Genomic DNA, 22,561 nt, shown 5'->3' on the forward strand with positions numbered 1-22,561 from the left:
TACATTTTTCGTCTTTTTGCTGTTGAAATATCTGTGGTATTTTGTAGAACGATAATTCCCAGCGCGGAAGTAGCGATCGATACTTCACTCAAAAAAAACAAAACAAAACAAAACAAAAAAAAACCGCGAAGTAGTGAATCCGCGATAGATGAACCGCGAAGTAGCGAGGGAACACTAATTATAGTTGGGTTTTTGGGGAACTACAGTTTCTGCTTTTTGTATTAGTGACAGAGACAGCGTCAACTTATTTTAATAAACTAAATTGCCTGTGCATGTAATAAACTACACTAAATGTAATTAATAATTATAAAAACTTTATTTTAGCATTTAACTGCAGTGACAGTAGTGTTCGTAAAATTTAATGAAAAAACATTTTCTTTTCGTGGTGCGGCCCGCTGACTGGCTGTTACTTTCCACTGCGGCCCACATGGTAATATGAGTTTGAGACCCCTGCCCTAGACCCTCCTATGCTGTCGACAGTAGCGACCCTTTAATGTTTCCAGCGAGGGTGTCTACATCTCCCTCCACCAGGTTCAGTGCTCCAAACGTTCCTCCAACTGTTGCCTTGAAGACTTCTGGAACATTCGGTCTTTTCAGTTTCTCACATCTGAGAGAATTCGTGATACTGAGTCGCCTCGCGTTTAACTTCAGCTCAGGTTCATTGAATAATCCTCATGTGTCAGCGCCTGGCTAGTCCTTGTGATGCTCTCCTCATTTCAGACTGTGTTTAGTTTGTTTCTGAACTGCGATCACTTCTCGTTATGAAAGTCATTAATGTCTTCTTTGTTGCACAACTAATCGGCTTCTAATGTCGATTACCATTATTCGCATACCATGTTGTTGTGTGCGTCTGGTGACAGTTTATACTTATGGGTTATATTTAGCAATCTTAGCGCTTTTGATATGGCTTGTTCTTGGGAATGGTGATTTTAAAATAAGCATCATCATCATCATCATCCTCATCATCATCATCATCAATCATCAATCATCATCCATCATCCATCATCATCATCAGCAGCAGCAGCAGCAGCAGCAGCAGTGTAAAGTAGTCGACTTCATCCGCCATTTAAGTCATGCTTTTAAAAACAGACTAAAAAAGACATAGAAATCTTGATTCAGAAATCGTGATTCAATATACAGTATTTCCTTTTGCACACGATCGTAAGTAAAACAAACGAGGCAATAGTAGGTCATTCAAAAATTTTTATAATCATCGTAAAGAAACTCATCATGGCTCAAAACACGAAGTGCTGGCCATCTTGTCTCGATATATCCTTGTGATATCTGTTCTTCAACTACAATCACCTCCAGGCGTTTCATTTCTGCAACATAATAAAGGAAATTTCAATCTATAAATCAAAGCATGTTTATTGTTTTATACAATAATAAATAATTTGATATCTTGAGCTGGAAGTCAAGGTAGCACTCAAAATAAAAGAAATAATATGAGATCTCGTGTATCTTGACATCTCGCATAATAAACACAAAGAAGGTTAAATTTACAATAATAAAGGTAAAAAAATCAACATTAAATTATAATAGAAGTCTGATCAATACACGCAGAGAAGTTATCAATAATTTTAAAACAATATTCAGGTATCAGTAGTCTGAAATAACATTTAGGAAAGAGATGTAAATAACCATTCTGTAGGCGGGAGGCTAGAACACGTGACAGTTTGTCCAGTGTCTCTGGCTTCAGGGGGATGGACAAGAAAAGTTTCTTTAGTGGTACACATGTCTCCATGAGGTTGACAACTGCCTTTTCCATCTCCAGGTATCCCTCAGCCTCGTCGTCCACCTTCAGGAATGTTTCAGCCTTTAGGCACACTTCCTCTGAAACAGAAGCAGAACTGCATCACTTAGCACCTTTCTGGTTCTTCCTGTCTGTTCATTCATCTGTTCATTCGTGATCACGTGCTATGAACAAAGTTAGCAAATAAAGACATCACTTACTGGGATTTAGTCTGTTAATGATGGGTGGAGTTTATAAGGAATAGGCACGCATTTCGAAAAACGTGCCGCAGGTTTTTGTTTGTTGATATATTTGTTTGCTTGTTTAAAAACCTTCTCAGCGTGGAAATACAACGAAGGAGATTTTTTCAGAGACTGGCTATCAGCGGAAAACATTATTCCACAAAATGAAATTCATTACTAAACGTTTCTAGAGCTTTCTGTCCTTTTCCGTACATCGTCCTCTCAGCCGTCATCTTCAAACGATTCCATCTCATTTGATGTCTGTTATCGGGTAAATCATCGAGACAGCAATTAAGGGAGGTAGGCGTAGAGGTGGGGGAGGTAATCAGAGTTAAGAAGATATACGTCTAAGCAATCGACGTATTTTCTAGTTGCTTCTAAAAGGTCAGCAGAAAAAAGTTGGGGCTGTGGTACTTGGCAAACCGCAGTTTGATGTCTGACAGTTGTTGGCTGTTTGTTACTTTATTGAAGGAAAGTGAGGGAGGAACTCTTACTGAAACGTCGATTCGGCGAATCATTGAACCTTGTTGTTGCAAAAAATGTGATAGCATCAAAGGCGATCATCGAACTGTCATCTCAGGGACGATAGTGTAGACCTCTTACCTCAAATAAAGGCTAGAAGGAAAGAAAAGGGTCTCCTCACCGATGGTGTTGAAGAAAATGTCAGAGACATATCCGAGGAAACGCGCCACGTCAGCAAATGTTAGGTTACACGTCTCGCTCATGTCCCATAGAACCACCTGCAGAACAAGAAGGGAAATGTCTCCAGGAGGGTTTGTAAGGATACCAATTCTCCCTCACCCCAAGTAAGGACTCTTTGCTCTTTCCCTTTATCAACTGCACGCAAACACTTGTATGCCCACGTCCATCCATCCTCACCCATCAGTTCTCTCGTTCTCTCTCTCTCACTTACACACACACACCAATTAGCCCTCATACACACGCACATGCGTATAGAGCACATGCATATGAATACACGCACAGGATGTGTTGATACGTTAAACACATGTTGTGGAGCTTTTCGAAACATGCCATTGAAATGGACATAGCGATGGGTCCAGTGTGGACTGTGGAGTGTAGACCTGGACATTCTGTGGAAGACACAGTGCTTTTTTCTCACTTCGCGAAGTAGCGTTTTGCACGTGTTCCATCGCTTTCTCGCCTCTCGCCTCTCACTCCATATCACAGTTTTCTTTTAAACTTGTTAACTTGCTCTCGTAATGGGCACGAGAGCACTTTTTGCACCGGAAATCCTAACTTAAAACTAATTTGGAAGATATTGTCGTTAATCTTCTCCCAGGCTCTTTGTTCCAATCGTCTTCATTCTGATAACAACAGTCTCACCGCAGATGTTCTTCAGATTTTCGTTGACCAGGAGGTTCTCTACAGACACATCTACTTAACTCACAAAACTCTCTTGTTTTCATTAAACACTGCTTTCTTTAAATTTCACTTATCTGGTCAAAAAACACCGATCTGCTTTGGGTAGAGAAGAGAGATAATTTTGTAAGATGACTGGTCAGATAAAAAGAACAACAATTCATCTCATGTGTCCCAGACATAAAGGCTGACAAAAAGAAGCGTATTATTATTATCACAAAAATGACAACAAATCTCGGTTGAGCGTACGTACTCTGGTCAAAGGCATTGACTCCACGAGCACACGAGAGTACTCCTCCAAGAGAAGGTTTACCTCTAACCTCACTGTGACAGTCAGTGACGGACACCGCTGGACAGCGAGCGACCAGGTGTGCGAGTCGATGGCGTGCACCACCGTCGTGTCCATCACAATGTCCAGGTGGCGCAGAGTTTGTGCGCAGCCGGTGATGAGCTTGTCCAGCACGACCTCACACAGGTAGTGCTGAATGGTTCACGGGAAGAAAAGTGAAGGTGTTAACGAGTGGAAAAAAGAAACTGTGTAATCTTATTAATGTATGAAAAAGCGGCATTTTATAGAATACCTTGCAATGTATACAATTCCTGTCGTTTTCAGATATGGTATGAAGTATCTGAGTTGTTACATACTTTTTCTAGGCATCATTAAGAAAGACAAGTACTACTTTAGGCTAAGTGTTAGATGCCCTGATTGGAAAAATCTTTATTAGCGAACACGTGTGTCACGGATCAGTCCGTGCCTCTTTTATTTTCGGCAATTGCGCCTGAGTTTGTTGAAAGGAAGTAGAGGGTGGAGCGGAATGGCGTGGCCAGCCTTGTGGGTGTTTCCCTTCTGTCAGGTGACAGGGAACTGCGTAGTTAGTTGACGGGTATTTAAGCCGGAGGGTAGGTTGAGTTAGGGGGAGAGCCATCCAGTGATCGAGAAGCTGATTAATACAGCGGCGGCTGTTAATTGTTAATTGTGAGTGGAGTGGATTGATGACGGACTCGCTGTACCGTGTTTGCTACTTAGCCGCTGCTGTTGCTGTGTTTGGGACTGCAACTTCAGTAGAACTGCTGCTGAAGGTTCCTCGCCGAATCTGCTACTGGGAGCAGTGGACATCGCCGAGCTGACGAGAAGTTCCCGAGAAGAACAACCCGAGCCGACGACAATAGGCGGGCAGCATCTCATCACAGCTGGGGAGTGTTGAGCAAGTGGGCTCCACTCTCGTACCTGACAACGACGACGACACACCGACCGAGAGGAGGGCCGTCGCTGTCGTCTTTAAATTCGTACAGTGGAGTGTCGAGGACACTGACGATTTGATTGTCCGCTGATGCCGACAACTCAAAGTAAGACTTGTGCTTTTTGAGTTTACCTGTAGAGAGAGAGAGAGGGGGGGGGGAGGTCGTACCCCCCATTGTTACTCTCCACCGTCAACGTTAGAGGGAGAATAAGACGGTTTACACGGACTGTGTGTATGTGTTTGATGAACATTAATGAGTACACGGACTGTTTATAGGTGTTTGATAAACATTTATGAGCACACGGACATTGCTGGTGGCTAGAAAGGTGCTCGGAGAGACGTATCGTTAGATGTGGATTGAAACGGACATATGTATGAGAACTGTTGTAGCAGCCTGCGCGCTGCCGTAGTGTCGATGTTGAACCAACATATGATGTATACTTTCTGATTTAGAACGGATAACAGTGAACTTGTGCTGTATGGTTTAACTTGACCTGTTGGAAATTCTTGTATTACAATTTATGTGTTTTATTTAGTTTTTTTCCTTTTAGTGTAAAATAAATAACCGAACGTCTCAAACTGAAGTGATCTCTTGTCGTTCTTTGTAAAGAATGCGCAATGTCCGACTACCGGTCGTGACAACGTGGCAGAAAGGAGGGGAGGGTTCTTCGCTATCCATGTCTTCCCTGTTATTTTTGTCAACATTTATCCTGCATTGAATTCTCTCCAGCATTCTACAGTCTGGCGGTTGTCTTTTAAGTATTATATAAAATCTCTAGGAAATTTGTGAAATATGATATACTTCATACTTTGACACCCATTTCCAGCATTGTATATGTTACCAAGGTATTCTATAGAATGCCAGGTTTTACACATTGCCGATAACATATGTAATAATAAGAACAGAAATCTGGATGAACATATAACGAATGAAATAATTTTGACCACATACATACACACGTGTGTACAAGCATTCCTTCACATACTATTATTAGATATACTATAAATAAAGAGTAAATTTTATGCATATACGCATCGATACATCTATGCACTGATTGATGAATGTATACATGCATGAAGTGGAGAAAGGACACGCTGTACTGTACCCGATAATACAAAACTTGACAAAGCATGAGCAATACTTGGAATAAAATACGACGATGATTATTCATTCATATTTTGGGAAATACTATATTACATTGAGGTTTAATCATTTGAAAGAAAGCAGCTGCAGTATGGCAGAACTTTACAGATGAACTTTGTCAAATTGTCTTCATGATACCAAGATAACAATGAAGGAAATTCAGGTTTGGTCTCTTCAGACCTTCAATGGAAGAGAGCTATCGTATTATCGTTGCAGTTTTAAAGACTTCAAAAATTGGAAAAATGTCTGTCAAAAATACAAGTCGTTTCCAAATAACTGCTAAAAAAAAAACCAAAATTAAAGTTGAGCGTGAACATTCTGACCCTCTGTCTTCCAACAAGGGCCGCGGACACATCTGACTGAGTACAAAAGACTTTATATACTGTCTTTGCTAGGTACGACAGAGAAATCCTCGCTCATTATTTCTTTACCCGACATTTTCAGAGACGCCTTCTGGGACAAATAAAGAAGTCACTGAGTAAAAGTGTAACCTGTCTTATTGCAGAAAAGGTCACCAAAATGAGTTTTCTCCATCTGACTATAACATTATGAGACTTTATAACACTTACTATCATACATATTTCACACTTTGATAATATGAGCAATTCAAAGCAAAAGATGCTAAATTCTGTTAGCTCAACACCTGCATTGCTCGTCCTACGAAGCTTCCTCACGTATCTATGTGTAGTTGTTTGTAGTGATGGAGAGGGCGTGAGGAAGATTCATTGGACCACTTCTGCTACTGCGACCCGGTAACCCCGAGGTCATCCCCGCTATCTGTACGGCGAAAAACGTCTTTAAGAAGGGAATTAAGATTTATTCAAGAATCGAGGCACATGAGGGAGTCACATTTACAAAACACCCCACGACTGACACGAAAGCACGGCGAAGGTCTACCTGGTCCAGATACAGGAAAGCGAGCGAGGGAAAGCGACCCATGACCTCGGAGAAGGTTTTCAAGCTGATGTCAAGTGTCCGCGGTTCAAAGAATTCTCTAATGCTCAGAGAGATGATATTCCGCCTGGTCATCAAGGGAAGATCACCAGTGAGAGCCTTCAGCACCTGCAGACCCTCGTTGTGTGTGAACTCGCAGAAGAAAAAGTCGGCCTCTTGCAGCATCGGTTGCCGTTTCAGCAGCGAACACAGGGCTCGCACCATCTGGGCAACGACAGGGCAGCTGATGATACGATGACATCAACATCAGAAGATAACACAACTCAAACACACAGTTAAGCTCAGTGTTGCTGGCATGTTAGCAGATTGTGTGGGTGTCGAGAGCTTGTTACAAACAGGCTGCGAATTTGGATTTTTATTATTTTTGTAGAAATATTCACATTGGTTGACCTAAATTCTAATTGTTCGTGTCACTTAAGGGCGCAGAGACCTTCCAACAGATGACTTGTCAACTGTGCATATACTTGTTTCGTCGCGCAGAAAAAAAAAGAAGTGATCTGTAATTTCTAACGATCGAGCTAGTATTCAACGAGGGGTACAGGTAAAGTTCGTGTTTAAAACATAGGAAAACTAAAGTGCTGATGTTGTAGTGAGGTGACATTTTTAGTATAGCAATGCACTAACTGAAACTCAAGTGAAAGGCCTCCCTGTACCTCACTGTCTACTGCTGCTATCTTGTACTTTATCTTTACGTTTCTCAGTGTGTCTATAGTACCTCATTGTTTACTGGCTGTTATCTTTCATTTTTCATTAGTGGTCTGCGCAGACAATGCGATCTGTCTTGGTCGTGATGCTGCGCGTTATAAGTTCATATCATCATCATTATTAAACAACTGTCAAAGGATAAAGTGATCGAAGGGACGTAACTAACATACAAAGGCAGCGCGTGTTATCTCCCATTTCTGTTTGTTTTGGTAGTAGCGTTATCCGCAATCAAAGTTGTTTTCTCAATAAAGATATAAACAATTAAGTCAATAAAAAAAAAAAAGAAGAAAATAATCTCTCACACACACACCACAAACACACACACACACTCACAACACACAGAGGAAGGGAGAGACTGAGAGAGAAATAGCACCTTTGTTCGATAACCGGACCATCCCTTCCGCTGTGAGACGAACCAGAGGAGCCGAACCTTGATTGACAGAAGTCTGAGTGCAGCGCACTTATTCGTTGTTGCCACGAATGCTTCGAAGCACTGTACGACGGCTGTGTTGGGTTTATCAAACTCCAGAATCATGTGCTGCAGGTGCTGTCCGTGCTCGTGGAGGAATCCGTCATAACACCCCTGCTGCATCTTGGTTCCTCGAAACTCAAAACTGCGGCGACGCCAGAGGCAGGCCATTCGAAAGACTGTGTGCCAGGCCTTACAGGCCAGGGACGCTTCCAACCTGTCCTCATCACACAGGTAACTAAACACTGTTGCTAGTGCCTCCTGTGGGAGGGCGTCCCATGGCACAACAGGGAGGTCTTGAGGTCTTTCCTCTGGTGTCGGCCGAACAGTGAACCTGGCACTCATGGTAAAAAGGTTGTAGCAGCAACAGGTACTTTAGCTCTCACGTGTGACCAGACGAGCGTTGTTCCGACTACAAGTCACGTGTTCATTTGTCGTCATTTTGTAAAAGACGCGTCAGAGCACAGAATACGTCACAGTTAAAACTTAATAATACGTCACGCTTGACAGAGAGAGAAGATGGCGGTGTTTGACGAGGTCCTCAAGGTTGTCGAGTAATATCCAATATACATGTACTCGCCTCTCAGTTCGGACTACAGCGCTCTAACCACTCGGCTGTTCACTTTATCATTTGCAAATGTAGTCTGTGTTCAGTCAAAGGTTTATTAAATTCGCTATATCAGTACCCTGATGAAGTATTATTACTTAAAACAATTAAATGATTGAAAACGAGTGACCATTTGGTACACATGTAACAGGGTAAGATTCATGCTTTTCACCAATCTCTCCTCAACAACAAAAAGACAACGTTCTTGTGGGTTCTAGATTATATTTCTGATGTCAGTCGATGCTGCTGGCTCTGGCGAACCTCGATTCAACACACTCTCTGTCCTCTGACCAACTGACCCCCACACCTCTGCACTCTCTCCACTTATTCTTCTCCTCTCTTCCACAGAGCTAGACGTGTCACTGTCGCTCTCATTTTACCGGTTCGCACACTAATCACGTCTGTGTGCGACTGCTGTTTCACTGTCAAATCAGGCGAGATAACCACTGAGTTTACACAGTTTGGTGCCGCCTCGGTCATACCCATGGCACTTTCACACGGAACATTTTTAACTGGTCTGATGGTCGTTGTCTGTAAACCGCACGCGTACGGCATGTTGCGATTCGTGGGCGTCGCTCGGTTCCGCATCGCTAGGCAGCGAAAGGAGCGATGCAATACTGGTTGTAGCTGTGCGTCCTGCTTGTCCTGTGCCTGGTGCACAAGCTGTTCCAGGACATTAGTACCTAGCTGCACCGGAACACTGTCACTATATCTGGTTGCTGGGATGACCAGCAGTAGGCAGGGGAGATTATCAGTCCTGCCCCCTCCACTCGTATATCCGCTTGGATGTATCCTTAGTACGGGAGCATTCGTCCATCCGCACACTCAATACGTAGCACTTCTTCAAGCGGACGGACGGCCAGGTGTGCCAGTTTCTGGCGATGGAATGTCTCCGTCACCGTTGATACAGTGGCACCTGTATCCAGCAGCGCTGCCGTGGCCACACCTTCGATGCAGACGTCTACACACGTGCTGGGTCCTATCAATGTTTTCTCGCCAGCGGGGCCGTGTGCCGGCTGACGTTGGTCAACCCATTGCCCCTTTCTGCAGGACAGTAGTTTAGGGTCTTGTGCAGATGGTCAATGCGCATGCGACACCCCACTTTGATGTGGCCCTTGCCGCCACACCTGAAGCATGTAGGCCCGTCGTCATAGTAGCGGGTGCATGGTGGCCGCTGGTTTGGCGCTCTGCCCGCCGCAGGTTCGTTGCCTGGACCTTGGTGCAGTTGGCGCCGCAACGACTGCACCTCGGCCGACAGCTTCTTTACCTCTGCACTCCAGTCTTTGGCCGGGATGGCTTGTGCAGCGTTGACCGCCGCTTGCTTTCCAGCGCTTGTCTTGTGTGCTGGTCCATCGGCCTCCTGCTCTGCCTGCCTTAAGCTGCGAAATAGAGCGTCCACGTCTGTCTCCATTTCGAACTTGTATGCAGTTCGATCCTTTAGGGGTTGCCGTAGTCCTCCCCATAGTCTGCAGCGCAGCGTCTCGCTGTATGCGCGTCTTTCTATCAGGCGCGCACTCAGGGCTTGTGTCAGGATGTCTTCTATGCGACACCGCCACTGCGTGACATTCTCCCCCGGCGCGCAGTGTAGAAGGACCCGAGTAGGTCTTGGTCACACACCACGAGACCGAAAACACTGTCAAATTTCTGCAACAGCTCGTTCAGTGTCGCGTGCGGGCCCAGACGCATGGCCACTCTGGCCGCCTCGCCTCTCAAAGAACGGCGGAAAGCCTCCAACACTACAGCGTCTGTATACCTCCCCCGCAAACACATCAGTTCATACCTCCACAGGTCCAGCGCTGTGTCGTTCTTGCCCCCGGAGAATGGCGGCAGTCGCGGTGTCTGTGGTCCGCTGTCATTCAGCAGCGCAGTCTCCACTCCATCCCTTGTCGCAGCGTACCCTGCCACCCATTGGTGCAGGTCGGCAGAGGTGTCGGCTGTTGGCTTCGCTTCCATATTTCTCCAACACTCGCTTCTCTTCTTCTGTCAGTTCCATCGTCTCTGGCGGCACTAAGCTGACTTGATCAGTTCACAGTTTCGCCCAGTGCCCCACATTGGGCGCCAAAAACGTAACAGGGTAAGATTCGGGCTTTTTCCCAATCTCTCCTCAACAACAAAAAGACAACGCTCTTGTGGGTTCTAGATTATATTTCTGATGCCAGTCGATGCTGCTGGCTCTGGCGAACCTCGATTCAACACACTCTCTGTCCTCCGACCAACTGACCCCCACACCTCTGCGCTCTCTCCTCTTATTCTTCTCCTCTCTTCTTCATCCCCCCACCCGTCCAAACCACATCCGCTCACCTGCATCCTTGAGTTGGCTCCCGGCCCCCGATCGGCGACCACCCCCTCACACATACGCTACCATACACACATACCTCCTCCTTGGGGGTGTGCATGATATTTCAAAGTATTAACTCACACTAAACACACATACATGCATTTTCAAAGTGAAACATTGAAGTATATGTTGAAAACTGCTTAATATATTCACTGAGCATGGGAATTTGAACATACCAGATGTAATATCTTTGACAAATAAACTGCCATCATTAATACCAGAGGTTAAAAAAAATATTGAGTAGTTTAGTAGTTACTAAACTTTCAGTGTTTCTTTCCTCGTTTTCTCAGTTTCTTGTTTTGGTTATAGACTGTTTACTTCAAAAGCTTATAACTTCTTATTGACAAGATATATAGACCTCAAATTTGGTTGAATCTTTCTTCATACACATTTAAACATTTCTATGAGAGAGTTTTTAAGAAATATTTAGTAGTTTGGTAGTTATACCGTTTAAAATCAAAATTTATTAAAATTCAACATGTTGTTTTACAATAAAATTCATTTTAAAAAAATCTAAGCGGATTTTGCAAACTCTTTCCTCATGGAAATGTAGGTCTACCTTCTAGGTAAATATTTCAAACAGAATTCACAAAATTGACGAAGTTTTGTGACACTGTGACAGTGTGACACGTGCAGTAAAACCATTTTTTTGAACCTTCAGTCAAGGGCTAAATAGCTGATACAAAAAGTCCGCACAAATCACTTCTATGTATTTGGAAACAGCTTCGGGTTTGCTTTTCTTTTCTGTCTTCAAGGCCTCCTTTGTTCACAGAGATCTAGGATGTCATTCGTGATCAATGCTTGTTTCTTGTTCCTATGTCGCCCTAGACCCTCCTATGCTGTCGACAGTAGCGCCCCTTTAATGTTTCCAGCGAGGGTGTCTTCATCTCCCTCCACCAGGTTCAGTGCGCCAAACATTCGGTCTTGCAGTTTCTCCACATCTGAGAGAATTCGGGATACTTGAGAGTCGCCTCGCTTTAAACTTCAGCTTCAGGTTCATTGAATAATTCTATGGTCGCTATGTCAGCGCCTGGCTATGTCCTTGTTGATGCTCTCCTCATCTTCAGACTGTGGTTTAGTTTGTTTTTTAAACTGCGATCACTTCTCGTTATGAAAGTCATTAATGTCTTCTTTGTTGCACAACTTAGTCGCTTCTGATGTCGATTACAAATATTCTGCATACCATTGGGTGTTGTGTGCGGCTGGTGACAGTTTATACTTATGTGGGTTATATTTATTTCTTGGACAGATTTGAAAGTCAGTAGCTGGTTCCTATGGCGACTACCGTGCGTTGATCCATTTGCATCCAAGTGAACACCGAGACAGCTTGGGGTGTAGCAAGATAGGACCTCTCGCCAAGAATCGAGGTGTTGTAAGGACAGAACCGAGCTCTCAGCGAGAACCAATGGTCTGTGCATACTACGAAATTAAATTTAACAGTACAGAAACACATAAAACTTTTAGGTTCAAATAATTACAGCTTGGAAAGAGATGTGTATAGTGGGACTATTTTTCTTTGATATCACTGCCCGAGTGGGTGTTTGATCGTCTGCTACGGAGTAACTACACGTCAAATTTAAATAAAAATAACATAAAAAAGCTTAACACATACATTTTATTTTTATTTTGGGTTTTAATAAAAAAAATACCACGAAAATGTCTGCTAATCCAGTCAGCAACACTAGAAAACCAAGCGTCTGCATACCTCGCTGGGAGTTCGATTCTTGGCGAGAGGTCCTACCTTGCTACAGGGGCTGTAGCTTCTTGCAATCATCGTAACCACGTATTTGTATGAATCTGGGTGTGTGGGTGGGCTTGTGGATCCCTGCAAATAGTAATCGTGCTCAACTGAGTGTGTGATGTCTCTCTGTGTTTCTGTCTGATATTGCGTGCGCATGTATGTACAGCGCTTTTGAGGTGGCTTGCTCTTGGGAATGGTGATTGGAAAATAAGCATCACCATCACCAGCAGCAGCAGCAGGTGGTCGAAGAACGGTTCAACTGTGAAAAATAAACTTACTGTCATCTCCAGTATAAAGTAGACGACTTCATCCGCCATAAAAAAGACAGAAAAAGTTTGATTCAGAAATCGTCATTCAATATACAATATTTCCTTTTGCACACGATCGTTAGTAAAACTAACGAGGCAATACTAGGTTATTAAATAATTTTTAAAATAATCGTAAAGAAACAGAAATTTCGCTAGATGTTCTCCGATGCAAAGTATCGGTAACTTTCACTGCAGTCCGACTAACAGTCAATTGATCGACAAAGCTTCTGTAGCTTCATGCAATCATCGTAACCACGTGCTTGTATAAATCTGGGTGTGTGGGTGGGCATGTGGATCCATGCAAATAGTAATCGTACTCCACTGAGTGTGTCATGTCTCTCTCATCATCATTAGCAGCAGCAGGTCGAAGAACGGTTCAAGTGTGAAAAATAAACTTGCTGTCATCTCCAGTATAAAGTAATCGACTTCATCGGCCATTTAAGTTCTGCTTTTAAAAATAGACTAAAAAAAAGACAGAAAAAGTTCTTACAAAAATTTAAAAATCGTCGATAAGAAGTCATCAAAGCTTAATGCACGCAACGTCGGCCATCTTTGCTCGATATACTCTGGTGACATCTCTTCATCAACAACCGTCACCTCCAGTAGTTTCATTTCTGCAACATAATAAAGGAAATTTTAATCTATAAATCAAAACATGTTTATTGTTTTATACAATAATAAGTAATTCGATATCTTGCTCTCGAAGTCAAGGTAGCACTCAAAATAAAATAATAATACGAGACCTCGTATATCATGACATCTTACAATAAACACAAAGAAGGTAAAATTTACAATAATAAACGTAAAAAAATAAACATTAAATAATAATAGAAGTCTGATCAAAACACGCAGAGAAGTTATCAATAATATTAAAACAATATTCAGGTATCAGTTGTTAAACCCTGAAATAACATTTAGGAAAGAGATGTAAATAACCATTCTGTGCGCGGGCGGCTACAACACGTGACAGTTTGTCCAGTGTCTCTGGCTTCAGGGGGATGGACAAGAAAAGTCTCTTCAGTCGGACACAGGTCTCGACGAGGTTGACAACTGTCTTGTCCATCTCCAGGTATCCCTCAGCCTCATCGTCCAACGTCAGGCAATTATTATCACTTACTCCCACTACCTCTGAAATAAGAGCAAAACTGAATCACTCATCACCTTTCTGGTTCTTCCTGCCTGTTCATTCATCTGTTCATTCGTGACCACGTGCTATGAACAAAGTTAGCAAATAAAGACATCACTTACTGGGATTTATTTTGGGTGGAGTTTATAAGGAATAGGCACGCATTTCTAAAAACGTGCCGCAGGTTTTTGTTTGTTTATTTATTTGTTTGCTTGTTAAAAAAAACCTTCTCAACATGGAAATCAAATGAAGGAGATTTTTTTAGAGACTGGCTATCAGCGAAAAACATTATTCCACATTATGAAATTCACGACTGAACGTTTCTAGAGCTTTCTGTCCTTTCCCGGTCATCGTCCTCTCAGCCGTCATCTTCAAACGATTCAAACTCCTTTGATGTTGTTATCGGGTAAATCATCGAGACAGCAATTAAGGGAGGTCAGCGTAGAAGTGGGGGAGGTAATCAGAGTGTAAGAAGATATACGTCTAAGCAAGCGACGTATTTTGCTAGTTGTTTCTAGAAGGTCAGCAGGAAAAAGTTAAGGCTGTTGTTCTTCGCAAACCACAGTTTAATGTCTGACAGTTGTTGGCTGTTTGTTACTTTATTGAAGGGAAGTGAGGGAGGAACTCTTACTGAAACGTCGATTCGGCGAATCATTGAACCTTGTTGTTGCAAAAAATGTTATAACATCAAAGACGTTCATCGAACTGTCATCTCAGGGACGATGGTGGAGGCCTCTTACCTCAAATAAAGGTTAGAGGGAAAGAAAAGGGTCTCCTCACCGACGGTGTTGAAGAAAATGTCAGAGATATATCCGAGGAAACGCGCCACGTCAGCAAATGCTATCTCACACATCCCGCACATGTCCCATAGAACCACCTGCAGAACAAGAAGGGAAATGTCTCCAGGATGGTTTGTATGGACACCAGTTCTCCCTCACCCCAAGTAAGGACTCTTTGCTCTTTCCCTTTATCAACTACACGCAAACTCTTGTATGCCCACGTCCATCCATCCTCACCCATCAGTTCTCTCGTTCTCACTCTCTCTCACTTACACACACACACCAATTAGCCCCCATACACACGCACATGCGTATAGAGCACAAACATAAGAATACACGCACAGGATGTGTTGATACTTTGAACACATGTTGTGGAGATTTTCGAAGCATGCCATAGAAATGGACATAGTGATGGGTCCAGTGTGTACTGTGGAGTGTAGACCTGGACATTCTGTGAAAGAAAGTCTTTTTTCTCACTTCGCGATGTGGCGGTTTACACGTGTTTCATCGCTTTCTCGACTCTCGCTCCATTTCCAACTTTTCTTTTAAACTTCGTAATGGGCATGACAGCAATTTTAGCACCGAAAATCCTAACTTAAAACTGATTTGTAAGATATTGTCATTAATCTTCTCCCAGGCTCTTTGTTTTGAGTGTCCTCATTCTGATAACAACACTAGCACCGCAGGTGTTCTACAGATTTTCGTTGACCAGGAGGTTGTCTACAGACACATCTACTTAACTCACAAAACACTCTTGTTTTCATTAAACACTGCTTTCTTTAAATTTCACTTATCTGGTCAAAAAAACAACGATCTGCTTTGGGTAGAGAAGAGAGATAATTTTGTAAGATGACTGGTCAGATGGACAGAACAACAATTCATCTCATGTGTCCCAGACATAAAGGCTGACCAAAAAGAAAAGCTCGCTACGATGACAGATTTCTTGCCTCGTTTTATTATTATTATTGTTGTTGTTGCTGTTGTTTGTTGTTGTTGTTGCTGCTGCTGTTGTTGTTGTTTTTGTTGTTGTTCTTCTTCTTCTTGCTGTTGTTATGGCCACAAAAATGCCAACAAATCTCCGTTCAGCGTACTTACTCTGGTCAAAGGCATTGACTCCACGAGCACACGAGAGTACTCCTCGAAGGTGAATTCTTCATATAACCTCACTGTGACAGTTAGTGACGGAAACCGCTGGACAGCGAGCGACCAGGTGTGCGAGTCGATGGCGTGCACCACCCTCGCGTTCATCACAATGTCCAGGTGGCGCAGCGTTTGTGCGCAGCCGGTGATGAGCTTGTCCAGCACTGCCTCACACAGGTAGTGCTGTATGGTTCATGGGAATAAACGTGAAGGTGTTAACGAGTGAAAAAAATAAACTAACCTTAATAATGTATGGAAAAAGCGTCATTTTATAGATTACCCTGGCAATGTATACAATTCCTGTCGTTTTCAGATATGCTATGAAATATCTGAGTTGTTACATACTTTTTCTAGGCATCATAAAGAAAGACAAGTACTACTTTAGGCTAAGTGTTAGATGCCCAGATTGGAAAAGTCTTTAGTAACAAACTGTCTAAAATGAGAAAAAAAAATACAAAACGGTCCACAGGACATCTTTACTGGGAAAACAAAGGAATCAGAAGTGTCGGTTAGCTCAACACCTTCATTGCTCGTCCTACGAAGCTTCCTCACGTATCTATGTGTAGTTGTTTGTAGTGATGGAGAGGGCGTGAGGAAGATTCATGGGACCACTTCTGCTACTGTGACCCCGTAACCCCGAGATCATCCCGCTATTTGTACGGCGAAAAACGTCTTTAGGAAGGAAATGAAGAATTATTAAAGAATCGAGGCACATGAGGGAGTCACATTTACAAAACACCCCACGTCTGACACGAAAGCATGGCGAAGGTCTACCTGGTCCACACGCAGGAAAGCGAGCGCGGTAAAGCGACCCATGACCTCGGTGAAGGTGCTCAAGTTGATGTCAAGTGTCCTATGCTCGAAGAACTGTTCCAGTTTGAGGGTGATGATATCCCGCCTGGTCATCAAGGGCAGGTCATCAGTGAGAGCCTTCAGCACCTGCAAACCCTCGTTGTGTGTGAACTGGCAGGAGAAAAAGTCGGCCTCTTGCAGCATCGGTTGCCGTATCAGCAGCAAACACAGGGCTCGCACCATCTGGACAACGACAGGGCAGCTGATGATACCATGACCTCAACATCAGAAGCGAACACAAGTCAAACACACAGTTAAGCTCAGTGTTGCTGGCATGTTAGCAGATTGTGTAGGTGTCGAGAGCTTGTTACAAACAGGCTACGAATTTGGATTTTTATCATTTTTTGTATAACTATTCACATTGGTTGACCTAAATTCTAATTGTTGGTGTCACTTCAGGGCGCAGAGACCTTCCAGCAGATGACAAAGACTTGTTGTCAAAGACTCGTTGTCAACTGTACATCTACTTGTATCATCGCGCACAAAAAAAAAGTCATCTGTAATTTCAAACGATCGAGCTAGTATTCAGCGAGGGGTACAGGTAAAGTTCGTGTTTAAAACATAGGAAAACTAAAGGGCGGATGTTGTAGTGAGGTGACATTTTTAGTATAGCAATGCACTAACTGAAACTCAAGTGAAAGGCTTCACTGTACCTCACTGTCTACTGCTGCTACCTTGTACTTCATCTTTATGTTGTACAGTGTGTCTATAGTACCTCACTGTTTACTGGCTGTTATTTTTCATTGCGCAGACAGTACGATCTATCTTTGTCGTGATGCTGCGCGTTATCAGTTTCCATTATCATCATTATTAAACAACTGTCAATGGATAAAGTAATCCAAGGGACGTAACCCACGTAAAAAGGTAGCGCGTGTTATCTCTCATTTCTGTTCGTTTTGGTAGTTGCGTTATCCGCAATCAAAGTTGTTTTCTCAATAAAGATTTAACAATTAAATCTATTAAAAAAAAGAAGAAAATAATCTCTCGCACACACAAAACACACACCACAGACAACACACAGAGGGAGAGAGAGACTAAGAGAGAAATAGCACCTTTTTTCGGTAACCGGACCATTTCTTACGCAAGGTGGGTAAGAAGAATTGCTGAACCTCGATTGATCGAAGTCTAAGTTCAGCGCACTCATTCGCTGTGGTCACGAACGCTTTGAAGCACTGTACAACGGCTGTGTCCGGTTTAGCAAACGCCAGATACACGTGCTGCAGGTGCTGTCCGTGCTCGCGGAAAAATCCGTCATAACACACCTGCCGCATCTGCAAATCGTTCTTAGAACGAAACGAAAAACTGCGGCGACGCCAGAGGCAGGCCATTGTAAAGACTGTGTGCCAGGCCTTACAGGCCAGGGACGCTTGACACCTGTCCACATCACACAGGTATCTGAACACATTTACTAGTGCCTCCTGTGGGAGGGCGTCCCATGGGACAGCAGGGAGGTCTTGAGGTCTTTCCTCTGGTGTCGGCCGAACAGTGAACCTGGCACTCATGGTAAAATCCTTGTAGGAGCAACAGGTACTTTAACTCTCACGTGTGACCAGACGAGCGTTGTTCCGACTACAAGTCACGTGTTAATTTGTCGTCATTTTGTGAAACACGCGTCAGAGCACAGAATACGTCACAGTTAAAACTTAATAATACGTCACGCTTGACAGAGAGAGAAGATGGCGGTGTTTGACGAGGTCCTCAAGGTTGTCAAGTAATATCCAAGATACATGTACAAACTTTTAATGGATGTCCGTGTCTACCATATTTTTCGTTTCGTTTGATGTGTTGCACTCAGTGCATACGTCGCTCTGCCTTCGTCCTTCGTAAGCTACACTGGCTTCTTCTACGTCAGTGCAAAAACTGGAGGGAATCCGTGGCTACAAGTAAGTAGTCTATGTACATCAATGTTTGTGGACGTGTAGTCAAGTACGTCAGTGTCTATGAGCGCATAGTCCAAGTACAGAAGTGTGTGTGGACTCGGTGTAAGTACAACAATGTCTGTGGGAGCATTTTTTTTTTTGATTGGTTGGCTGGCTGGCTGGCTGGTTGGGTTGGGTTAGGTTGGTTGGGTTGTGGTGGTTTTTTTTTTGTTTTGTTTTGTTTTTACCTAACCGGTCTCAGAATTATCAGCGGCGGGCATGCACATCCATATTCTGGTAATTCCTCTACATTACCGTCGTAAGTAATAAACTGAGCTCATATATTAAAGGTCTTTTTATTCCTCGATGTTGATAACGAATGACCCTTATAGGCATTATTATTGTGAGTATAGTAAGGCGATAAAGTCTTGTACGTTGGTCAGCAAATATTTTACTTTTATATCCTTAGTGTTACAGAGTCTAAACAGTCTTTCATTTCTATCGTCTCATTTTGTCTACATGTTTGTTGTATACATGTATTTGTTTCTCCGTTTCTCTATAGTAGGACTACAACACCAGCTAAATACTTTATATAACGCATCAGTACGACTGGGCCTAAATGTTAATCTAAACAAGAGTTGTGAATGGTCTCCTGGGTAAAGATGTGACTCAGCCTGTTCTTCCAGAGATGGATGATCAGATCGCTGCCAGTACACTAAGTGCTTACTTTGAAGACAAGATAAAGACCATCATGGACAGCTTCAGTGACTCGGTTGCTACTGTGGAGCAGACCAGTGACTTGTTTTGTGGCACGCCCCTCTCTAACTTTCAACTAGTGACAGAAGATGAACTATTGAAATTAGTTCGGCGTTGTCGCCCAACCACGTCTGTGGATGATCCTATCCCCACTAGTGTTCTTCTCCAGCACCTTGACATTCTACTTCCTGTACTAGTTCGCATAGTCAATGCTAGCCTTTTCTCTGCCTCTGTACCCAGACAATTTAAAACAGCTGTGATCAGCCTATCTTAAAGAAGCACAACTTGGACCTAGCTTGTGTAAAAACTATAGACCTGTTTCGAATTTGCCTTTTGTTTCGAAACTTGTGGAGCGTGTCGTTGCTCAGCAGTTGACATTCCACCTGGACCGCTACAGCTTATTGGATAAATTCCAGTCGGCGTATAGACCCAAGCACAGCTGTGAGACAGCCCTTCTGCGTCTTATGAACGATCTTTCTGTGCAGTGCGGATGCAGGGAAAGTGACTCTTGTGGTCCTCCTTGATCTGAGTGCGGCCTTCGATGTCATTGATCACACCACTCTTCTGACTCGTCTCCAGATGGAGGTGGGCAATTGGTGGTTCCGCCTTGCAGTGGTTCCATTCCTACCTCAGTGATCGCACACAAAGGGTGATGGTCAATCAAGCTTCAGTGACAGTTCCACTGCTGTGCGGTGTCCCGCAGGGCTCTGTTTTGGGCCCGGTTCTATTTTCTATTTACACATCTCAGCTTGGTCCTCTCATTGAGAAAGCATAATGTGAACCGTAAGATGTTTGCAGATGACACTGAACTCTATTTTTCATTTAGTACTGACAGTGAGTCGGTGCGTGAGGCAGTTTTGTGCTGTAGAAGATTGTTGCTTAGAGGTCAAGTCATGGATGCTGAGGAATAAACTCAAGCTTAATGATGAGAAGACAGAGGCGATGCTATGTGGTTCCAAGCTTAGCCTTAGTAAAGTCTCTCTAGACTCCATCCAAGTGGGTCAAGCTAGAATTCCTCTCCCCAGCTCCGTACGGAACCTTGGACTCTATGTTGACAATCTTCTATGTCTGATCATGTCAGTTCTGTAGTCAAGGCATGTTATTTCCATATCCGCACTCTTGGACGACTCCGACCCAGTCTTAATAAGAAGACTGCAAATGCAGTTGCTGTGTCCCTCATCGGTTCTACATTAGACTATGCCAACAGCTGCCTCTGGGGGATTTCAAAGAGCGAGTTGTCGAGGCTACAGCGAGTGCAAAATACGGCTGCGAGGATAGTGGCAGGGAAGAAAACAACTGACCATATTACTACTGTACTTCGTGACCTACATTGGCTTCCTGTGGAGAAGAGAATTGAGCATAAATTGTTAACCTTAACCTATGGCTGTCTTCACGACCTTGCGCCTGCCTATCTGCAAGAACTCATTCGCTGTTACCAACCCAGCGGAACCTTCGTTCAGCAGCACACTTCAGACTTGAACGACCGAGTGTTCAGTCAGGGAATGCTAACAAGAAGACTGCGGGTTTCAGATCCTTCTCCAATGTAGCCCCGCTTTTGTGGAACTCGCTTCCCCTCTCGACAAGGAGTCTGATAGTATTGGATCTTTCAAGAAAAATCTGAAGACTCACTTGTTTAAACTTTGAAGTTTTCATTTGACCTGCAGTTTGGTGGCTGCTGGGATCACCGCGCATTGAGCGCATCTTTGTGATGCGGATACTGGCGCGCTATAAAACTACATCATCATCATCATCATCATAATATTGTTGTTTTTAGAAAAGGGGGATTTTTAGCAGCGAGTGAAAGGTGGCTCTATGGAGGTATACAAATAAATATGGTAAATACATATAAGTATTTAGGCCTTTACTTCTCCACAAGATTAAGTTTTTCCCGTGCGTCTGAAGACCTAACTGCTAAGGCCAAGAAAGCAGTATTCTGCATCATTAATACATTATGCAAAATAGGAAACCATTCTGTTAATGTTTTTACCAGACTACCTTCATGGAAATGTCTGTATAGAAATTGAAAAAGTTCACACATATGCTATGAAAAGATTTTTGGGTGTGGGTACACGCACTCCTAACATGATGATATACGGTGATTTTGGCAGATATCCACTTTTCGTTAGCATATACATAAGCTGTGTCAGATATTGGATAAAATTAACAAGGATGGAGCAACAAAGACTCCCATGGAGAGCTTATAAAATGTTAGAACGATTAGACAATAATGGAAAGCAAAACTGGGTATCTGAGATCAGGTTACTTCTTTTTAGATATGGTTTTGGACATGTTTGGCTAAATCAAGGAGTGGAATCAGTAAGCAATTTTATAAAATGTTTTAAACAAAGATTGATTGATTGTCACTGGCAAGAATGGGATTTTATAATCAATAGCAGTGAAAGGTATAGTTTCTATAAGTAAATTAAATCTGTGACTCACAGAGAGATGTATTTGAGTTTAGATGTTAATACTTTCATCAGAAATGCATTAGTGAGAATTTGGTATTTTAGATATAATGACACATACTTTAAGATATTCTGACAATTATATAAGTAAAATATGCCCTATGTGTCAAATTGATGAAGAGGATGAGTTCCATTTTATACTATGTTGTCCTTGCCTGAAAGATCTGAGAAAAAATTTCATTCCGACAATGTACTACACTAGACCAAATAATTCCCAACTGCAGATGCTTATGTCAACAAGTAATGAAACAATACTGTCCAATCTTGCCAAGTTTTTATATTTAGCGGCAAAGAAAAGAGATGCTATTCTACGCTAATAAAACTCTGTATGTATTGTGACATGTTGCATGACAATCCTTTTGAATGGGCCGAAAGGCCTAACAAATAAAGTATTCGTATTCGTATTCGTATTCGTTTGTCCGTTTGTTTTGTAATCTTTCGTGTGTGTAGAGAATTGAGCTCACATCCACGTGGACAAGCGTCTTACAGGCTCAATTATTAATATTATATAGTTTACTTTTTCTAAGTTTGAGCCTGAATTCGAATGAAGTTACTGTCAATAAATTCAAATACATGAAGTAATTTATAGGCTCAGTGTATCTACCTCTTTGTCTCCTCAACACAACCTTGATCCGGCAATTACATTTCGCTAGATGTTCGCCGATGCAAAGTATCGGTAACTTTCACTACAGTCCGACTAACAGTCAATCGATCGACAAAGGT

At 42.9% G+C, this 22,561-nt stretch overlaps 2 protein-coding genes across 3 annotated transcripts in view; both read right to left on the minus strand.

Annotated features, from left to right (window-relative positions):
- LOC112556977 (F-box only protein 39-like) overlaps window positions 1-22,561 on the minus strand; it is an 81,325-nt gene that overhangs the window by 32,034 nt on the left and 26,730 nt on the right. The gene's annotated exons all lie outside the window — the stretch shown is intronic.
- On the minus strand, window positions 1,193-8,284 carry LOC112556978 (F-box only protein 39-like). The gene is made up of 6 exons (XM_025226506.1): window positions 7,772-8,284; window positions 6,637-6,897; window positions 3,608-3,835; window positions 2,618-2,714; window positions 1,642-1,833; window positions 1,193-1,322 (listed from the first exon to the last, which is right to left on the minus strand). The coding sequence occupies exons 1-6, from the start codon at window positions 8,210-8,212 to the stop codon at window positions 1,195-1,197; spliced, it is 1,347 nt and encodes a 448-aa protein (XP_025082291.1). The 5' UTR covers window positions 8,213-8,284; the 3' UTR covers window positions 1,193-1,194.

This window comes from Pomacea canaliculata, linkage group LG2, assembly GCF_003073045.1.
Source record: "Pomacea canaliculata isolate SZHN2017 linkage group LG2, ASM307304v1, whole genome shotgun sequence".
NCBI classification, from domain to species: Eukaryota; Metazoa; Mollusca; class Gastropoda; order Architaenioglossa; family Ampullariidae; genus Pomacea; species Pomacea canaliculata.

Bases quoted from the DNA above. Each gene is read 5' to 3' on its own strand.
- LOC112556978 (XM_025226506.1), bottom strand. From the start codon at position 8,212: ATGAGTGCCAGGTTCACTGTTCGGCCGACACCAGAGGAAAGACCTCAA. The intron at 2,715-3,607 runs GTACGTACGCTC...CTTGTTCTGCAG, and splicing joins AGTCAATGCCTTTGACCAGA to GTGGTTCTATGGGACATGAG. The intron at 1,834-2,617 runs GTGAGGAGACCC...CTTCTGTTTCAG, and splicing joins CATTTTCTTCAACACCATCG to AGGAAGTGTGCCTAAAGGCT.